At 39.9% G+C, this 21,992-nt stretch overlaps 1 protein-coding gene across 1 annotated transcript in view; it reads right to left on the bottom strand.

Annotated features, from left to right (window-relative positions):
• Positions 1–4,108: 4,108 nt before the first annotated feature.
• Positions 4,109–21,992, bottom strand: part of LYRM9 (LYR motif containing 9) — a 31,819-nt gene continuing 13,935 nt past the window's right edge. The window contains exons 2-4 of the mRNA XM_069226966.1: positions 15,785–15,932; positions 11,925–12,017; positions 4,109–8,678 (exon numbers count right to left, since the gene is read on the bottom strand). Coding sequence (XP_069083067.1) covers positions 8,661–8,678; positions 11,925–12,017; positions 15,785–15,907 — 234 coding nt within the window. The 5' untranslated portion in view covers positions 15,908–15,932 and the 3' untranslated portion in view covers positions 4,109–8,660. The remainder of the gene's footprint in view (positions 8,679–11,924; positions 12,018–15,784; positions 15,933–21,992) is intronic.

Here is a 21,992-nt window from a genome sequence, read left to right as displayed (position 1 = left end):
AGTGGATAACATGCTGACAAATTTTACAGGGGCTATACTCCTGATGGATACTGAACTTGCTGCAGAAAGAGCTATGACTCTTCAAAATCGGCTTGCTTTAGACATTCTTTTAGCTAAGAGTGGAGGGGTCTGCAAGATGCTCAATGAGCGTCATTGTTGTTCATTCATACCAGATAACAGTAAGAAGATTAGAAGTATGCTTACTAACCTTACTAGAGATAGTACAGATTTGAAGGATTTGAAAGAACTTGGTGTTTGGGAAAAATTTGGAAAAGGAATTGCCAGAGTTGGGAGCTGGTTTACCAATATTTGGAATGGGGTACTCGCAAAAATTTTGATGGGTTCATTAATTGTTCTGGTTTGTCTATTAGGATTGTGGGGGGCATGCAAAATTAATGACAAAATAAAGAGAAATTGGACCAAAAGAACCAGGAGAAATAAAGAAAGTGAAAGAGAGAAAATGTTTAATGAAATTTGGGAACGTTCACGTAAAGGCCAAGATGTTGAGATGCGCATTATGCGCAAGGTGAAAAATTAAAAATGAAAGGTCAAAGGAAAGATTGTGTGATGACGAGCGTCATCAGAGGAGGGACTGAGAGAGCGTAGTTTAAATATTACATATGCTAACGTGAAATGCTTAACAATGCTGCACATAGAAAACGACAATAATTTAGTTATTTGCTTAACGTACATTTGAATCATGACTATGATAAACTGAACTAATGACAATAATGAGAAAACTTGTTTATGATATGATTAATCAAACTTATATTAGTATTTACGATATTACATTGAAAATTCTATAGGCCTTAAGTTAGCGTGAGTCGAAGTTTTAGCCGTGTAAATCTCATATTAAAGCATATTTTCTGTTTTTCTAGTGTGCTGACTCGCAAAGGGCCATGACCCAGCATTTGTTTTTTTCTTCGTTTCATGTAGCCATAATGATTTTCTTCCCATCCGCATATTGGCTGTTTGTACAGTGGACTTTATACGTTTTGCAACAAAAGTAGAAATATTCAAGGACATTTGGACATGGAAAAGAGAACTTTTGACCTGAGGAACGTGCCAAGGAGATGACATCCTCCGGATGTGCCACCTACGAAGACGTCAACTATGAAGACCAATCAAAGTGTTATAAATTATCGTGGGGTGACAATTTGGATTACCTAATGTATAATTTGATAGCTTAAAGATAGTGGGGTATAGCGAATATCCAATAGAATTTTGGGGGAAGGTATTGTGAAAAAGGGATAAAAACTCATGACACAGAAGGGTCGTTAGAATTAGGTAGGGAATTATATCGATTGCATCCAGAAACTCTGTCACTCTGTTTGGTGATTTGAGACTTAAACAAAACCATCCTCATCCATAGACTGCCCCTTACACTTTTCCTCCTTATGAGGGACGTGTCCCCTGTCCCTTAGATGAAATAGACTGACGGCGATCTAACTGATGTCCTGAAGACGAAGACTGATCCTGTATGCTGACTTATTCCAAGGAGGGTAATTATGACAATACTATTGTAACTTGTCTGCTTGCTTTTCCTTTCTAGGTACCAACTGCTGTATTTTTGGATAGAGACCTTAGTCAGATGTTTTCCAAATTTGTGTTCAAAATTATTTTGCATGAAGTCCAACATGCTGATGCTAATTAGTGGCTAGGCTAGGTGATCACTTTGACTGACACAAATAGACGTGACTGACATTGTGCTATGCTGAACTGAGATGTATATGATATTCTATGCACTCTGATCTATGCGTATCTTAGGTTGGTGCTCTTTTGTTTGTGATCTTTGCATTTTCGAAGTCTTATCACAGCTGCCATATTATGATTTTGCTCTTTTGCTTCTTGGTTTTGAGATTGACACTTCTACTATTAGATTGTAATCAATAGGGAATAATATTCACTAAACTCCAATAAAGGTGTGGTTATTCATGACTAAAGGGTCATGGTTGCGCCGACAATTTAATCAATGTCTTTATCCAAAGTAAAGTGTATTGTGGTGATAAATATAAGTGACCTTATTGATATATTACTTGACATATTGATTAGTTATCTCGTCCTACGGTGTCTCACCACTGGGTCAAAAGATTCATTGGCCTAAAACGAGTCCTAATGTGTATAAAATTGACATAAAGGGACGCGTTAGCAAGCCCAAGGAAGGAATTATGTGCAGACCAATGCACATCAAGCCCTCAACTATTGACAAGTGTTTAACACTGAGCTCTATGTAATCCCACTTCCTATTAAGGGGTTGTTGCATCTTCTGAACTATATCTGAATAGATTACAGAACAACATTTAGGTACAGTTATAATTAAATGGATGCAATTGTTTTTGAGTGAGCCCTCATCTTCTTTTGCCCCCACAGCTAGCTTCAAAACATTGATTAAGCATACGGCTGGGAATCCAGACTGAGTTACTCAAGAGTGTCCTCCCAAGGATAATCCCTCCCTTGAGTATTGGATTGGCTGTGAACTGCATGCGCGTGTAGGTGGGTCTGGCACTAATGATCCAAACTCTTTCCTGACCCTTGTATGCATAGCGTGTGGAGCGCCTTGTGGTCAGATATTAATCATCTGAGGAATATGCGTGCTGGTGTTTGGATGTTGTTGCATAAGTGCTGTGTGCATGTAATTTTCGATAGAATTTAGCACATTGCCCCTCAAAAGACTCTTGGACAATTTCAGTTTCCCTAATTCTCGCATTATGTCTGTCACATGAGACTATAAGCTACTAACGTCATCCTGGAGATTTTCAATCAAAAGCAGTTCCTCTGCACTTGCAACTCCCCTGAAAGCACACATACAATTAGCGTTCCCCAAATTTCCCCTGGATTTGCCAGCTGTTGTGTCTCATCTTGGACGTCATCCTCCGCAATGTCTGCAAGGGGCACAAATCTGTTAGTCACAATGACTACAGGCTCCTGAGGGGACAGGGAACCATGGACCGAAACAAGCATTTCTGAGTCCTCCCCAGGCACACCTTTTGCAGCTATGTCCGAGCCAGGAGATTCGCCTGAGACTTGTTTAATGAGGCCTTTTGACATTATGGTAAACAAAGGAGTGATCTTAACAGGGTGTTTTCCTCAATGTCCTTTAGCACCAGAGAGCTGCAGGGAGGGACACCTGCATTCGGCCTGAAGAGCTTTGGGCCTTCTCTGGTCTTCTTTCCAGACCAGAGGCTCCACAGCCCTTCTTTTGCCCATAGGTGAACAAGAGCGACTGTATTGGCACAGGGATGAAATTAGATGATCTTCTAGAGACCATGAAAGGCGAAGAACAAACATTAGAGGGGTGGCCCTTCCCAGCCTCGGTCAGGCACGATGGGGGGGGGGGGGGGGGGAAGGCGGGCCTACCCTTAGCCTGGGCATGGCCAGAGCACACCTGCATGCATCACCCACTGCAGGAGAGTCACTGACCTTACGAGGGCTACTGGAGCCAATGAACGTTGGTGACCCCGTCTCCTGACAGGGAAATGCAGAAATGGCTGCTGGAGTGTGTATTTGCCCATCAGGTAGTGCAGCGTTGGTTTGTCCGTCCTGCGCTGCGGGAACAGTCACTGTCCTTATGAGGGTTTCTGAAGCCAATAAATGTTGGTGACCACGCCTTCTGACGGGAAAGTGCAAAAATGGATGCTGGAGTTTGTAGTCGCCCCCACGTAGTGTGGCATTTGTTTGTCCGTCCCACTGTGCAGGAGAGTCACTGCCCTTTTGAGGGCTTTTGTTGCCAATTAACGTTGGTGATCCCACCTCCTGAAGGGTAATGCAGAAATAGTTGCTGGAGTTTGTAGTGGTCCCCAGGTAATGCTGCATTTGTCTGTCCCGTGCTGCGGGAGAGTCACTGTCCTTAATGAGGCTTCGTTGTTGACCCCGCCTCCTAACAGGAAAGTGCAGAAATGGCTGCTGGAGTTAGCTGTCGCCCGTTTATCCAACATTTTATTCATTTTTGATTATTACCTTGAACAAAAAGCAGAACAAAAATTGTATTATTGTTGTAAAGAAAATTTTAGTTGATTTGTGGAACTCCTGGTTACTTTTTGTTTTTGAGAGAAACTGCCATATAGGAAATCTTGCAAAATTGTTGTTTTAATCTCCCGAATAATGACTCTCAAGGTCTTAATTGGTTTATTGTTGTGCCTCCTCTCTCCAGTGGGATATGTCTTCACAGAAGTTGAATTACCCACGGTACATAATGATGTTGTTTCTAATACACTGACACATAGGGAAAGTTTGGTTAGTGGATGTAATGATAACATCGATACTAAAATGTGAAAAGGCGAAGGAGCGACCTACATGCAACTTCCATTGTCCTGTGGTCTAACTTATAGCATGTTTGTTAGCATTTTTAATAAGCAGGTGTTTCTATTGCCTTATCTGTCGCAGAAGATGCTAATGATGGTTTAAAATGTGGTACATTTAGTAATACAGTTACATAATTTAACCATATTATTAACACAAAACTAAACAGGAGTATATATACAGTTTAAAGAAAAACTAGAATTTGTTAGGGAATAGAGCAAAAGAAGAGTGAAATTTGTGAGAGATTTGAAAGACGAAAAGACAAGACAGCAGATTAAGGCTGAGGACTCCTTTAGTTTGTCAAATGTGCATCCAAGACTGAGAATGGAGCATGAGAGAAAGGATGAATTGTGTAAGATGCGCACAATCTTGCAATAGTTAGGCTTATTGAATATGTGGGTTGTAGGAGGTGTTAGTGGTGATTTCCTGGTTGGTAACAAACCAATTCTGAAAAAGAGGGATTTATTATGAGTGCAGTAAGACTGCTTAGCTCAATCTGCCTCATAATTGGGTCAGTGTGTGCTATCTTTATCAGTGTTTCCTAGAGTTTATCATGTGAGGGGGATGAATCACACTGTCAGCTTGAAAAGAGTGAAATGTGGTTTTGGGTGGACCGTATTAGGTGCTATGATTCCACCTCTAGGTGCGCTTATTAATAATATGAAGATTAGACAGTTGTCTACACTTCTGGATGGGCTTGCTTTTAACACTGCTGGTGCTATAATGCAGATATATCTGAACTAACTGCAATGGGCACTATGATTATTCAAAACTGCCTTATGAAGGAAGGTGGTTTTTGCAGGGTGTTGGAGGTTATGGAGTGGCACACTTTCATACCAGATTACTGAAGGGTTATTAATGCAGATGTTCTAAACGTAACTAACAATTTCTCATGAAGTTCAAGCTTCAGAGGAGATTGGCTTGTGTGAAACAGTAGGTTCCTGGTGTACTGAAATAGGAAAAGGGTTTAGCAAGGTTGGTGAATGGTTCCATAGTCTGGGAGGGGGTATGTTTATGCCAATACTAACTCTGTAATACTTGTATTAATTTGTGCAATCATTTTTGTCTTGTTCATATTTTCTGAGTATTTGTTTTTAAGTTGTGGGTGTAAGGGGAAAAGAGGATCGTCAAAGAGGAAAAGGGAAGAATTTCACCTGGAGAATGCCAGAGATCAGCTTGAACTGATGAAAGAATCAACTCGAAAGAAACAGAAAATTATGCAGACTGTGTTAAAATTGCTGACTAATTAGATCAATTATATGCTTTGGTGGTTTTAGAATAATCAGAGGGGACAGGTTGTAGAGGATTTTGTGCATTTATATTTTTGTACATCATTAAAAATGCACAGAATGTAGTTTCACACTTAATTACACATGTACAGTGATATGGTACTGCTGCTTTTAAAGTGATTTTTCTTTGTTGTGTAGAAGAGTGTGTTCTCTTGTTAACTACACACCTGCACATTTCACTCTGTTATTTCTGCAGCACGTGGTTAAACAGAATCATATTTGCTTATTTCCAGTGTCATTGATAATACTGTCATCAATTAATCTTCACAGGCTCAGTCAAAAAACTGCAACCATTACTTCAAAGTCTTTCTACTAGCTCACCGTACTCTATTCATTCCTAGTAGCTTGCTGTTATTCATGTATCTAGTTTGTTCCACCATCTCCAGATGGCATTAATATAGAGTGGGCAAAATTATTATTCATGTAGTGGAATAGTCCAATCAAATAAAAATACTTTGAACCCGATTTAGGTCTTGGCGGAGGGGAAATACCCCATCAAAAACGTGACGGATATCCCGTCCGCCTTATTACGATCAAATGATACCCTATGAAGATCGTAATATCTGTCACAGTTGTGATATCCGTCACATTGGTGATCTAGTATTCCCCCTGCCAAGACGTAAATCAGGCCCTTTAATTGGTATAAGAAGAATAAAATACAATACAACATATGATTTAAAAGTTAAAGGAATGCACATAGTTAAAATTAGACCAGATAAGAACAATATAATGCTGCCCACTCCCAAAAATCACCAAACTATATGATCTGGAAATGCAATTTCGGATTTGCATGATCAAGAAATTACAATTTCATTTTAGCCCACTCGCACAGAAATACTCAATAGAATAACAACCATAACAAAAATAAGGGGGCCGAAACCTCTCTGAAACAAAGGGTCCGTTATGTACACCTTAAAGTTGAGGTCGAAGATGAAGCCTCAGCGTTATGCCTCTAGTCAACACAGAACCTGTCAAAAGAACAAGGGTCATGGACATAGTCAATACGAGGTTTACTGAAATTGTGCTCTGATGTGCTAAGAAAGTAACGCGTTTCATGCAACAATGATTCTGCAGATTAACAAATTTTATATGTGAAAAAAAAAATGTTAAAACCCATCAATTTTGGGGGTGAGTCACAGACTATTCGAATATTACTCGGGATGTTGTCCGTTTTTCTCCTTTTTTTACTTCCCACTTGGGACTTAATATCATTTTGATTTTGGACTTCTCCTAATGTCCTATTTGCTGAAGAGCCTTCATGGCATTGACTCTGTACCACATTTAATATGAATATTTGAAATAAATCCTTTAAGCTATTTTGTTGATCTACAACTAAGTTACTGATTAGAGCCTTTTACTTAACTGACTGTATTTCCAATATTTGTGTTGAACTGGGAGGTGCCTTACCTTGGGGGCACATTGCCTCGTGAAACTGAGGTTTAACACCGTCTTTGATTTATCTAATTGTGAGCTTTCTGTTGAGGAAAATTTTGGGGTGTCAAAATTGAGGGGTCCCTGCTCCAACAAATTCATACAGGAAATATGTCTGGATTACACTGCATAGCTTGTTAGCAGGTTGTAGGATAACAGGAGTGTTGAACGCCTCCAGCTGCTGTGTGACCAAGACCACAACAATATTACACAGATAATCTGGCTGCAGTCTGCACTTTATAAAAACCTGAATGTGTTAAGGTGATGTGAAAGGGGACGGTCGTTGTACATGAACATAGGTTGCCAAATCCAGAACAGTAATAGTTTGGACACAAGGAAAAATGGATGATTGTTTCCGTTTCCTCTTCAAACAAGATAAGGATTCATGGAGGATAAAGTTTCCATCCAGTTGTCTCAACAACTGAGCATTGCAGAGTTTACAGTAGCTAGAAAACTACATTAGTATTCTTCGTTAAGCTTCTTTCTAACTGCATGCTATGGGAAAAAGATTACTTTGACATTTTTAATTTTTGCACACGTTTTTAGATTTGCATACTGCAAATTCATTTCCTTTGCTCCTCTACAAAAGTTGCCGTTTGTTCCAGAAGGGAGAATTTCAATTAAATGTGTTTATAATGGTTGGAGTGATCACTTTGCATGTGCCGATGATAAAGAAACACTCATGTGACAACACGTAAAATATGTTGTGAATTAAATAAATTAGAACATGGCCATCCAGATACGTAGGGCCCGATCCACAAAAAGCCTCTGCCACTGCAGGGTCTCATTGCAGAGTTTCTGCCACAACTGTGTAGACTCCACCACAAACGCAGAGGCTCTGAGGCTCTTGGTGAATCGGCCCCTATTGTTTCCAATTTTCAGTCTACTGAGACTCGAAACTAAGTCTTAATACCAGTTCTGCAACTTTATAGTATTTCCTGAACTCCAGAATTAATTTTCCTTTAGGAAAAGTCACAAGGGTTTGTCATAGCCACAAATCACAGTCCATTTACATCAAATCGACATTAACGTGTCAACCCACTGTTTTACTTGCTCATCACATTGGTTTTCCAATTTGATGTCTCAGGTAATGCTTTAAAACAGATTATACTTTCAGAAAATGTACACCAATGTACAGTTTTGTTTTATGTTACAGTAGCTCTGGATGGAGGTGGCCGTAAAGTTGCGGGAGGCAAATAAGGCACCTACATGCCGTTTTTGCATGGAGATCTCCCATGATCATGCTCCTAAATTGTTGTGGGGAAAGGTCTGAAGTTCACAAGATCAGCACTTGAACAATCCTCTTCATATATTTCCATGAATCACAATATTAGGAAGACAACAGTGGTAATGTGGCCTCGCCTGCCTGTGCTGCCCCTAGACTGGATGCCGACAGTCCATCCTTATATAAAGCAAATGCACACTCGAATGTCTTTGCCTCTGTAAATTAACAGCTTAAAATACATAGTAGGATGTCATCTCCAGGCACATCTTCAAGTAGGTCTTTTTTGAACAGGAAAGAATGTAAGCTTCCATGTTTTTGGGCGATTAATCGGATGTTCTTAAATATGCGATTATTTGCTCTTGGTTACTTCAAGAATAGTGCACCATCACTCCGTCGCTGTCCCACGTATCCAATATCTACCTATCCTTTTTATACTGCAAAAAGAAAAAATAGAAAGTTATTAACTAATGAAAGTGTTATCAGCTGTCACATGGCGTCATAGAAAATAGTCAATTATGTATTTTTATTAATAAGCACTGGCAAAGCCAGTAGGTTTTGCCTTATTGACCAATTTGCTTTGCTAATGTTTTTTTTATAGATACTGTGTAACATCGGCCAAAAAAAAAAAAAAAAATGCATGGGGCTGTGTCATTCCCTACATGCACGCAGGTGTGTGCCTATTCAATGGTGTAGCGGCCATTTCTTTTTATTAGCTTATCGGCGCAAGAAGGCAGGTGTCCTTGGCTCAGTAAGGTAAACAAATAAGTCAATAAATCACACCTGCCCTCACACAAAAGACGTGCACTTCAACAACATTACGAATTGTGTCACCAGGAAAAATGTTTTGCACTCAGAATGAATCCATCAGATCAGCCCTCAACATTCTTGTGAAAGACACACTTCCCTCGAATACTCACCTATCCAACCACATAGGTTTCATTGGTTTTAAGTGCTGGTAAAGGCTTGCTTTACTAATCCACTCAGCTAGCCACTTAAAATGTAGTTATGTTCTTTGCATCAGACATATTAACCCTCTGCACTACTTTATGCCGAGTCAAAACTGCCACTGGACGAAGCTCTATCTCTCTCGCTTTAGCAAGAATATTAATCTAATGTTATCTTGAAATTGTAATTGTTTCCTGAAGGCTAGACACACAAGGAACTTTTCAGCAGGTGCTTTTAAATTGCAAGTTTTTTTAAGCTTATTGTTAAACACAGTGCTCCCCCATCCCGGTCAGCACCCGGTGCGGCTGCACCGGTTGCACCGCCCTAAAGCCGGCCTTGCGTTTCTGGGTGAAAAGTGCCTCATCAAGTACTTGAAATGTCATGTGCAGAAAAAGGCCCCATGAGTAACCTCATAATGGCCCAGCAGGAGATCATACACACTCTAGGCTCTACCATGAGACCAGTCTGATAATTTACAACTCCCTCTTATTTACATCTACATCTACTACGCAAGACAATGTAACCAAGAAAACCCTGAGAATTACCAGAAACCTCAAAAGCATTGCTCCCAAAGTGTTTAGGTTACCTCCTTAAACGCTGCTTGAACTCCATGCGCTGAGCCCAACTTATTTGGTAGAGAACACAACCACAACCTTAGTTGCATACTGGACATCTCTCCCCCCCTCATGCTAAGACATTACCATAAGCAAGAAAAAGCTTCTATTTGTAGTCCAAGGCAAATCTTGAGAACAGCTGAAACAAAAAGGAGGAAGCACCCGTCTGAAGCCACCCACAAAGAACTGAGCATCTCACAGCACATGTATTAAAAGCTCCTGTAGAAGCACTACTTAAAAGCAGACTAAATAAATCTAGAGACCTTTCTAAAGAGCTATTCTATCTCCTAAAACAACACTCCTCAACTCTCACCTACTAGCTTGATGAATCCAGTTGCAATAAATGTGCCCACTGCATTGCTAATGAACACACTGTACTCAGGAAAGGGAATGGCACTGATCACATTAAAGAAGGAATTTAGATAAACTACACCTTAAAGGACTGAATGGCACGTTTTCAGACCTATCACTGGCCTCCCATTCTTGGGAAAAATAGTTCAAACGTGTGGCCATCCAAGTACAACAACTACATGCTCCTAGAAAGTATTCAGTCTGCAATCACATCAGGAGAATGTGTCGCAACAAGCTTCCTTGTATTAGAGAACACTCCATCCAACATCTTGACAAAGGAAATGCAGGTCTCCTAGTGCTACTCTACGTATCCCCATCACTTGATATAACTGGCCAAGCTATCCTCTTCACTTTTCTAACAGTGCTTATGAGTTTCAAAGACACTTTTATGTACTAGTCCTGCTTCTACTTACTAACCGATTTGGGAAGGCCAAAATTGGCAACATACCTGCATCCTGTTCATTCTTTATGGTAAATCTTTAGGTGAACTGCTCCAAAAACAGTGTCTCCTTTCACAAATACGATGGTTATTTCCAGGTAAACCTGAAAATTGACTGACCAAATAGCCTCCTGCCCTTAATCACATGCACATCAGAAAAGCGACCTGAATGGAAAATTTGACACTACAGGTCAACACCCAGAAAACAGAGTTCCTTGTTCTTTCAACGAAACAAAAGTGTGAATTACTGAGAAAGTGGACTTAACATCTGAACAAAAATAAGAACTGAATCTAAATCAATCTCGTCAGCATTATTCCTGAGTGTCATCCTAGACTCAAAACTCAACCTGGACAGCCACATACAGTCCATCACAAAAAAAGCCAACTGCCATTACAGAATCATATGGAATATTAGACATTTCCTCCACAGATCTGATTTGAAGAACTTAGTTCAAGCAATGGTCATGCACAGCCCTGAATATGCCACTAATGTGATGGGCATCACCAAGACCTGAATTGCACCATTAAAAGCATCCTACTGCTTTGTTGCCCACCTCATCTCCAGAGCAAGAAAATGTATCACATCACCACTTACATCTTCACAACTTTGAACTGAATGCCTGCTGAAGTACCAAGAACATGCAAGACACCTGTGTTCCACACAGGGCATTACACAAGGCCACCTCAAAATACCTGGTGAAAAACAGACGTTAGATGATGGAAGCAAAGACTAAGAAAATATCATTCCAGAGTATAATAAAAACTTCACAAAGGCGTGTTCATCTTCGTGCAATGCCCTAAAAATGTGGAACTCCCTCCCACCTAAAACATTTATGGCTACCTCCTTCTAATTGTTCAAGACTTGCCTTAAAAATCAACTACAACCTTACAAAGAGAAATACATGTCTAATATCAGATGTAGTTTCTGCCTTTCTCCAAGCACCTTCTTTGTAAACCTTTGCAGAGTCCATTAAGCCTGGATCCTGCTGGCTTACCAAGTTCCACATACATTTTGTGAAGTAATTCGATTTTAAGATGTTTGCTTCTTTAGTTCAAAAGCAAACATCCCACGTTTCTGGTACTGAGGAGAAGCCTAGCAGTATATGTAGATATACAGTTTTATTCCACCAGATTATTATTTTCTGAGATCAGCTCAAATAAACAGCTATTTACCCACGCCATGCCTTCAAGAGCACGTACCTGTGCCAAGGCACTTATCAGGTAAGGATGATAGGTTGAACCCTAAAAAAAGAAACTCATAAAAAAGAATCACAAGTCACCTCTTAGGCAGTAAACTAAGAAAGTAAATGCAATGATTCCACCAGACTTACTTTGTTCATGACCCAGTCAGCGTCCTCAATGGCCCTTTTAATGATTTGCTGAATCCGCTCAGGGTCATCCTCGTCTGCATGAACCCGAAAACTCTGTCGAACAAAGAGTACAGTGATACATTACTTAAAATGACAAACAGGAGAGAAGCATTATGGAGGAATAATAATTGGCAAAATACTCCTATCAGTTTCGTGCTTGTATCACTTCAAAACAAGGAGAGGTGCATGGCTAAGGATGCCTGGGTGCCATTCCCACAGCCACCTGAGGGGAGCCTGGAGAGTCTAATTCCAGCTTCTCAATTTGAAGAGAGAGCCTAGAAATTCTGAGCACATAACCTCAATTCTCTGTGCATAAGATTGTAAATATGGATAATCTGATAGTTATTTGTTTAAATGTTAATATAAAAAAATATAAATTTCATGTACACAATGCCATGTTTGAAAGACTTTTGTGACAATACGTTTACTCTGTAAAACACTATGCTCCTCTTATATGAAAAGGATAAAAAAAAAAACTACCTGGGAATTTCTGTAAATTAGCACCATGAGGAAAATGAATCGGTTGTATGGTGTGCATGAAAATGTCTTCATAATTCGGTAAAATAACTGACAAACACAACATTTTGGGACAGTGGACATTAATGTATAATGTGATGGGGTAACCCACTTTGCATAGGGTTTGGCTGAATTAAAGCCCATCCTTCAATTTAATATGTATCCACGTGTATCTATATCACGCAAACATAACCAAAAGCAGCAAAGATCTTTGTTATGATTAGAATAGTTGGTAATCAACGTAATATCTTTATGGTCAACGTGGAGGCCAACAGGAAAGCATTAGGTAATGGTTCAATGTAATGTTTCAATAGATATCTGAGGATACATGTGCTTTTTCCCCATGTTTGGAGCTCCTCATGCTATTCATTTATTAATTTATTTGTGGCTATTATCATTCACAAATGCATGTTTTGTTGATTATTTCATAATGAATGTTCATTATATAATGCAATGCTTTGATGTAGGCTCATAATGCCTCAATTTTGTATTGATATAATAGTCATAAAATACAGCAGATTTAGGCAAATGTGCAGTAGAAATAAACATGTTTCTCTTTCACAATTTAGATTACAAATCACGAGGCATAGTTTTTCTCATAATAAGGTTGAAAATGATAAAGAATTCTGATGCACTGGCATTTAAGGGAGAGAGAATCTTCGGGATTCAAACCTTTTAGCATCAACCCAGCAACTTAAAAGGCACTTTTGAAAGTTGAAGAGCAGCTTATTTTGGGGGAAAAGCCTCAGATTAAAGGTTTCGCCACAAACTAGGATCAACACAGCTGTGGTAAATAAAATTGGAAAATAGATTTTGATGGCTTAGAATTTCAATGCTTAAGATATCGATCGATTAGAATTATTAGTAGTTAGATTTCAATGCATCAGAACTCTCAATTATTTAATCAATATAAAAACATGGACAATACCACTAAATAGCATTATGTGGAAGCTAGAACACATAATGTGGTCCACGGGATGTATATGAAATAAACAATTGTTTAAAAAAAGGTTAAAATTGTTGTTGTTCACTTTGAAAAATTTAGAGTTCTAATGAATCAAACTACCCAAAGAAATATGTCAACGAACTACAGGAAGAACCTGGTAACTACAAAGCTCATAGGGATGTAAGACTTGTGCACTATATTTTATGATTCTTTATTTGAAACAATTTTGTATAAACCAAAGTTCATTCATGTTAAATGCTGAAAATGTTATCGGTTTTATTTCTAGAACACAGCAACACCTTGAACTGTCCTACGATATCTCAGGATGACAACCAGAATTTTACAAAACTCCTAATTAAATACATAAAATAAGAAAAAGAAGAAAGCAGCAAAGAAAGGAACAAACTAACATAAAAAGGTAGGAGAGGACGCAACTCACCACAAGCCATTTCACACTCTCCCTGCTTAGTGTCAGCAGCACTGTCTTTTTTATTGTACCCTTTTTAAAAGTGTGATCAACAAAAAGCCCAATTCTATTTCCAAAAGACGTTTTTTTTTTTTTACTTTGCATTTTACAAATGTATTAACTATTTTACTTGATTCTGGATACTGCAGACCTTCTCTCAAGGATTGGAGCAAATGTTGGAAACTGTTTATATTTTTGTTTAAAAATATTTTCTTGCCGTTTTTAATCAAACATAAGACTAAGGGGCTGATCTATGTTTAGGCAGACGGCCTGTGGGTCCTACATGGAGAAGAAAGTAAACTACTCCTCCCCATAGTGGAGAGGCTGCCTATCAAATTAATAAATTACCTCCAAGCAGGTTTTCATTTATAAAGGCAGGAACCGCCATCACAGTCAATGCATTTTACTGGTTGCTACAGGGCTGCATTTTACTGTTTGCTACAAGGGTGCATCACTGAAGCATTGAATATTTTCTTTTAAAAAATGTGACATGCTTTTTTTTTTATTTTATTTTTTTATTAAAAAAAGTAATGCTCCCCTCGCCATAGGAGGATTCTCTATAGCCACAATGCTGATTAATTATCTGTGATAAAAACTTTACAAAGAAGTTATTAAATTTGAACATGTGTGAAAGTAACATCATAAAATTAAGTCTATTTGAATCCTTGAACGAGAAAATACATACAATGTCCCATTTAGACTGGCAGTCATTTTCCACACTGATTTTGCAAAGCAAAGTGTCCCAAGAAAACAACACCAGAATCCACAGTCAATGCTTTCCATCGAAAGGTATCCTCAAAAGCGAAAGGCCCTTGAAATTATTTCCAGAAATACGTAGCCACAACAATCAGCTAAAAAATGCACACCTTATTTATGTTCAAGATTACAAATGACCCTAAAAAAAATACAGAAGCCATTGGAACCTATGCATAATTTCAATAGACATAAGGTTTCTAGGTTTCAGGGAAGCTGTGGGATTTCTGGCCCAGTCATCTGTGTTTCCCAGAGTCTGAATCCTAGGCTTCTAAAACCAGCAGAATAGGTTTTCCTACAAAGTGTACACATATCCTACTTCTATATCCCATGGAACTTATTCGACATTATGACACGGACAGAATGTTCCCAGGATCAGAATCCCAAGGAATATCCCTATGAAGGCAAAGTACAAGTATACTTTGGTATTCAGCTATATTATATGTGCCGCTATTGCTTCTTTATGCACCCAGTTTACTTTCATAAGATGTATCCCTGACTCGCCAAGCTAAAAGGCCCTCCTCATCAGCTGATGCACACGGGGCAGACAGCTGGGACTGAAAGGGACAGAATGCCCTTAGACCTAGCATGGTAAGGAAAGCTTTATCAGGAATTCGTTTTCTTTGGTGAATCACTGAAGTAACTCAGGGAAACATTCACCGTTCACTTATGCTGCTCATAACTAACATCTCAAAGGTTGTTTGCTAGGTTTCTTGGCATCCATGCAATGAACAGAATTAAATATATTCCTTAGTCTGGGAAAGGTCTGCTTGCTCTGAAGGAGAAGACCCATCCTGTCCCTCAAGCCAAGCATGGTGGTGGTGCATGTTTTTGTTGGTAGGTAGTAGCAAGCAGAGGGAAAGAATATTCACCAGAGGGAAATTGTCCACCTTCCAAAAGGATGTCTTATCAGGCTCTTGTTGCCAGAAGACCCACATAAATTCTTAAGTTCTCAAATTTGCCAGGAAATCAGCATCAGCCTGGAAAGTGCAACTTTAATTTAGCTTAAACAGAGGAGGCATCTTGAAAGCAAAATAGATACATTTGTATTTGGCAGATAATAAGCTGTTAAAATACACAAGCAGTTATAGAGGTCTGTCAGTTCTGTATGCCAAAAGGACTCTAGATGTGCGGACATACCTGCCGAATTGCATGTTTATAATGGTGCTGCATGGGCTCGGAGGGCAGTTGTCTGCAACAACGGAGCAGATAACGATAGAGCTGCAGGGGCCTGTGCACCAACTCAGCACCTGGCAAAGGCATCACCTAATTGAGGTGTTCACCAATCCTAAAAAAAACAGAGAAACATTATCATTGGTGACAATCTACAAAAATCCAAATCAACTACAGAAAGAAAACTGACCCAGTACAGTTATACTGGCATTACCTGAACTGCATAGATGGAAGCAGAGATATCAAATAGGATAAACAGAGTTCTGATGGAAGCAAGCACTCATGCACTCCACACTTCAAGCTATACAGAACTATCTCAGCTATGTGACCATAAGAGAAGCAATGGCACAGGCTGCACACATTGTGTAATGGTGCACTGCCATCAATATTCTGGATGCCAGGTGTGATACTTCATGTATCTCCCTGCATCAAATTGTTTTTAAAAAAATTCAATTAAATCATGACCCACAAATCACCACGGCGGACATTCAATGGCGGTAAATCATTGACGGTACACACCTACGCGCTCAAAACGGACACCCAAATACTAAACTACACAACATTGGCCAATACCAGATACACACACCTGACACTCATACACACAACACAACCACCCGCCCACAGCACTATAAAACACCCACCCACATTACCCACAACCTTTTACGAATACAAAATATTGCCACCAGACTGACACCAAGACCACTGCAACAACTAGACACATACACCCATACATCCCTCATGCACCCCACTTCGCACACCCAACCACAGTACCCAACACCCACACACTTACACACACCACACAAAGGCACCCCCATTTCACAGATGAGTTGCGGGTCATGGTGGAGGAAATAGTCAGGGTAGATCCACAGCTGTTTGGAGCACAGATACAGCAAATATCCATTGTCAGGAAGATGGAGCTATGGCGGAGAATCGTGGACTGGGTGAACACTGTGGGACAGCATCCAAGAACAAGGGACGACATCAGGAAGAGGTGGAACGACCTACGGGGGAAGGTACATTCGTGGCAGCAAGGCACCAGCTCACCACACAGAGGACTGGCGGTGGACCCCCGCCTTCTCCCCCACAGCTCACAGCATAGGAGGAGCAAGTCTTGGCATTACTGCATCCAGAGGAACTCACTGGAGTTGTCAGAGGACTGCACTCTGGCGAGTCAACATTTACTACATATCACCCCCCCATACCTGCATGCCATCTCACACCGTCACCCCCATCACTCCACTCCATCCCACACACTGCACCTACACATCTGTCTGCAATAAAAGCATTGCTACTCACTTTTATCATCATCCTTGTGAAGAGAAACAAAACACTCATCTTTGCATAAGTGAGGTAAATTTGTGGGTGAGCGGGATGGACTGTGAGCAAGGGCAGAAGGGAGTTGTCTGTGGGATAGTGTAAGAGGAAGACTGCCTATGAGTGATGGCAAGAGGCATAGGCTATGAATTATGCTATTTTGTGGGTGAATAGGGTGGGTACCTGCAGGCTGGCATCGTCTAAGCGAGGTTGTCTGTCTGAGTGAAAGTAAGAAGGGCAGGCTGTCTTTGAGCTCCTTAAATGAGAGGGATGGGATGCAAATACACAGGAATAGTATGAGTGCCTGCTTGGCTGCCTATGAGTAAGTCTGATTGGTGAGTGCTACCCATGAGCCAATGAAATGTCAGAGTAAGAGGGTAGTCTGCCTATGAGGGGGAGGATGTAAGCAGGGGTGGCGTGAGGGAAAATTGGCATTGCTTTGTGTTGCTAGTGAGCCATTCCAGTCTCACTCACAGACAGGGCCTTGTCCATTGCACACTGACCCTCATTTTCAGATACCACACATGCATGCCCCCTTAAACTGTCAAATAAAGTCACTCCTTAAAAAAAAACCTGAAGACAACACTGTTATACAACAAATGATGATAAAACACATTCCTGCACTTCTTAGGTAAAGTCCTGTTCTTGACACTGCATTTAACTGCAACAATCTCAAACGATCTCTAAGGAACACTTCTGTCCCTTATAACATTTGCTACATTAGACCGGTTGGTAGCTATGACGCCAGTAAGTCCACCATAATTGGAGACACAACATTCTCCAGATCCAAGAACACCAAAGCCAACAAAACTATAATTTTCTTCCGCTCACCACTCATCCACTCGGTTCATTTAAAATCAGTACTCTTAAGATTTAATACAACAATACCTTCCACTCTCACTGCACAACTTAAAACCACAAAAACCTGGACTGAACAGACCAATTTGAGGTTGCTCTAAGTAATTTGACCAGGCCTAATTGTGCCATAATTAATATTCTGAGAAAACTGTGTCTTGTCCGACATGTACCGCACCCATACTGATCCCAGAAAGCTATACATTTCTGAAAAGTAGAGACAATTCTAAATTCATCAAGGGGTCAATTGTGTAGATGCCTGAAGGTGTTCCTAAAAAATCAAATTGTTGAAATAAATGGAATAAAAAAATTCTGAAAATAAGTAGAAAAAATAGGAACTGGTAACAATGTTTTCATCTGTATTTTTTTGTCACAATGGCAGATTTCAAATGCAGCCTACCATTACGTCCGTCAGACCCTTCTGATCACAAGGATAAATATGGTTTATAGGTTTTCCAAAAACATAAAATACCCAGAGCCAACAACTGAGCCCAGGTTTCATTATGTACCGATCGTGCATCTATGCAAATGTTGAAATCTAATGAATGAAAAATGAGCATGAAAGAAACCTATGTAGCTCTGACATGTGCACAGAGTTTTCGAGTCAGCTCTGCCAAGAGTGACATATCAGGGGTTAAATTAATGCACTTTAGTCATAGTCCCTGCATTAGCACATCACCACTTTTAAAATCAGGCATTCTGTGCTTCTTGAGCTCTGCCCCTGCATTTGCTCAAGATCCATGGCATGTGTACAGTGTTATCAGCGAACACTTGTTTGGGAAGCTGACGCAGCCTTCATGATGTGCTAACAATGTAAATATGGAAAAATGTATACCCATAGCCCCAACCACAACTTAATGTAGTATAATCCTTCTACAACACTGGTTTCCCTCAGGGATGCTGACTCAGTGTAATAATATGTGAGTTATGATCACGGACTCCAGGTTTCACTTAGCTTAGCAGCACACCGTCACATTAGTGACCACCAACTTCATTTTGCCTACTGACTTTATTTTAGCATTAGACACTGCCACGTTAAAAGCTGCAAGTATTTTTCCACATTGTACAATGGTCACATGTTTTTATTCTTTGTGTTTTATCCCACCAAGGGCTTAGGCTGATAAGAATGTACTCAGACGGCAGGAAACAGACTTGTTTTGAATTGGCACCTTGGAACTGTGGCCAAGTCCCGATGTGTTATTTTCAAAGCAGGCCTAAAGCAATCAGCATTTTCTAAATAAATAAACTTCTGCAGGGACAGGGATGTTCTAAACTTTTCCTCTCTTGTTTGTTCAAAGTATAAGAAGCCGAGACCAGATGGACCGAGGACAGAGAGTGTCTGCAGATCTCAGGCACATCCAGGACGCTGGAGTGTGCCATCCTTACTGTGAGGACAACTGATCTCTCTCTCATCGATCGATTCTGGGATCTGGCAATCTGATGCTGAATACGAGGGATATGAAGCAGTGATGCCCTTTTCTCATGGTGATGCATATTTGTTAATTCATTATTTGCTTTGCATTATAATATAGATACATATACTTGCTGTGTATATTGCAGTGGAGAATCATGTGTACATTCTTTCATTTCATTGCTGTGACCATTTATGAAAGTGTGCTTTCAGCATGCCAATCTCCTTTCAGGAACCTTGCGTAGTGAAATAATAAAGGTCTTCTTTGGACTAAGAAGCACATTCCAGAGCTTTTTGTCAGTGCATGAGTGTTTCAGCTTGGTCCTCAGTGAAGCAAAACATTTTAGCGCAGTCTGCAGTCTAAAAGGAGGTTGGAAGTTGAAAGTGTGCAATTTAAAAGTGAAAATATGTTTTTATTCAGAGAGTTAAAGGAAGCACTGAAAACCTTTTCTGAAAACGCATGTGAAATTAAAATGCCTTATGATGTCTTGGCAAATGTGTTTTCTTGTTTATCAGGACTTTCTAAGTTTTGGGATGGGTGCTTGGATAAAACAGAATTAAAAACTGTACCTATATGTTTAAAAAAGGTTCTTTTTTTAACAGAATGATGTCCCTTTTGTTCTTGACAGGAGGTTTTGGATACTTTTGTCTGCTTACAGAAAAATGCAAGAGAAGTGTAAACAGAAGCTGAGAAAAAGAAATTACAGCAACAGGCTTGTTACTATATTGTCTTGTTAGAATAAGTTATTACAAGATAAGGCTGATATCTACCAAGATGTCACAGGGAAATCTGATTTTTCACATTCCAGTAATGAGGAGGTTAAAAAAGGTGGGGGCCAGTGTGAGCTACATGAGCAGAACGTAGTGCGTGCGTGCACAGCCAATATTTAGACAAAAAATACAGAGTAGTCCCCAGAAATTGGCAGGAGTTTAAATGCATTCTTTAAAAGAAGTTAAGAAGTTAAGGATGTTAACAATATATTCACAGAGCTTTTGCAGAGTAAAATGTGGCCAGGACATTTAGAGATGTTGCTACAGGTAAAACAAAAGATTCTGGAGTTTGCTACTTCGAGCACTAAGCAAGGGACACCGCAATTCATGAGATTTTTTGATTTTTGAAGACAGTATGACCCTCATCTTAGTAAAATTTGAACCCTTTGGTACAAAGTGACAAGAAAAAAATATGAGTTTGAATGGGGTGGAGAGCAGCAGTGTGCTTTTGATTTGGCAAAATAAATAATTCAACAGCGTTTAGATTTGTAGACAGTGCAGGAAGGAAACACTGTGTTGCATGTAACTATCCAGGGACAATATGTAGAGTGGAGCAGGTTGCAAAAGCAGAGAAGAACAGGAGTGTCCCTGGGGTTTTGGACTAAACAATTATCTGATGGGACTTTGAAAACCTGGAGTGAGCATTTAACTGTAGCCTTCCAGAGTTTAAATAACAGACCATTACAAAATGCTGAAACTGCCCTGATGCAAATGTTAACCCTGATACAACCACGTGTGGCCACCAACACCATTGTGTACTGGGAAATAAAACCTGGAGCTTCAGCTCGTCACAGAGCCACACCAGAATCTGCAGGTCTTAACCTACTTGCTCACAAAATTGCCCAACTTGTCATAAGTCCAGTATGGAGGATTGGTGAGGAAGGTGACGGCACCAGCCCTTCTGACAGTGCAAGGAAAGGGAGGTTTTGGTTCAACTGACAAAAACCCTGATGCTAAGGTGTGGGTGGAATCCCCAAATGGTCCTCCAGAACCTGCAGAAATTATAGTGAAGGGCTTTAATAATGTTCTGCTGATCATAAAACAAGGAAAGGAAAAGAGGAGCACATTGCAGCTGACAAATGTTATTTGCAAGAAAGATCATACTTGTTTCTTTTACAGTTCATACTACGACTTGCCTCTGACCCGGAGTATTCCGTGTGGTCTCCCTTCGGGCGTATGTGGTGGGGTGGAACAGCAACCCCAACCTGAACCTGACTGATCAATTACGTTGCGCAACACCCCTGCTGCTTTTGAAGGGCGGTACCTATGGATCCATTTGGCACTAATTGTGCTTCACAGATCAAAGTTCTGCATGGGAATAATGCAGAGTACCATGGATGTTCTATCAACCTGTTTGATTGCAATTCTAATGGAACAAACAACATGGCTTCACCTGATGACTGTTGCCAGTCACATTAAGCATGTTTAAGTTGCCAGTTGGCTGACAATTCTCATATGGGAACCTCACTTTCACTTAAATTCCAGCAAACTTTACAGGTGGACCGTGTACCTTTACATGAGTAGGACTCATGATGTTTCCATCTTACTCTATACTAACTCGCTATCCTAGAGACACTATTCAATTAGTTATTATCCCAATCAGAATATATAAGCTTCAGTCTTTTTATTGTAGATGTGCCTGGTTTAACTGTTTATAATAGTAATCCCACTTCCATTGCTTTATAGTGATTGCTCTTGTCATTTCATTATGTTGCTGTGTACAATGCATACCTAATTTGCTTGTAATTTTATTTTAAGCAGGCCTAAAGCAATCAGCATTTTTTTAAATAAACTTCTGCAGGGAGAGGGATGTTCTAAACTTTT

The sequence above is a fragment of the Pleurodeles waltl genome, chromosome 3_2, assembly GCF_031143425.1.
Source record: "Pleurodeles waltl isolate 20211129_DDA chromosome 3_2, aPleWal1.hap1.20221129, whole genome shotgun sequence".
In the NCBI taxonomy this organism is placed as follows: domain Eukaryota; kingdom Metazoa; phylum Chordata; class Amphibia; order Caudata; family Salamandridae; genus Pleurodeles; species Pleurodeles waltl.
The sequence above is the reverse complement of the archived record's forward strand: the minus strand, read 5'-3'. Positions and strand labels throughout refer to the sequence as shown.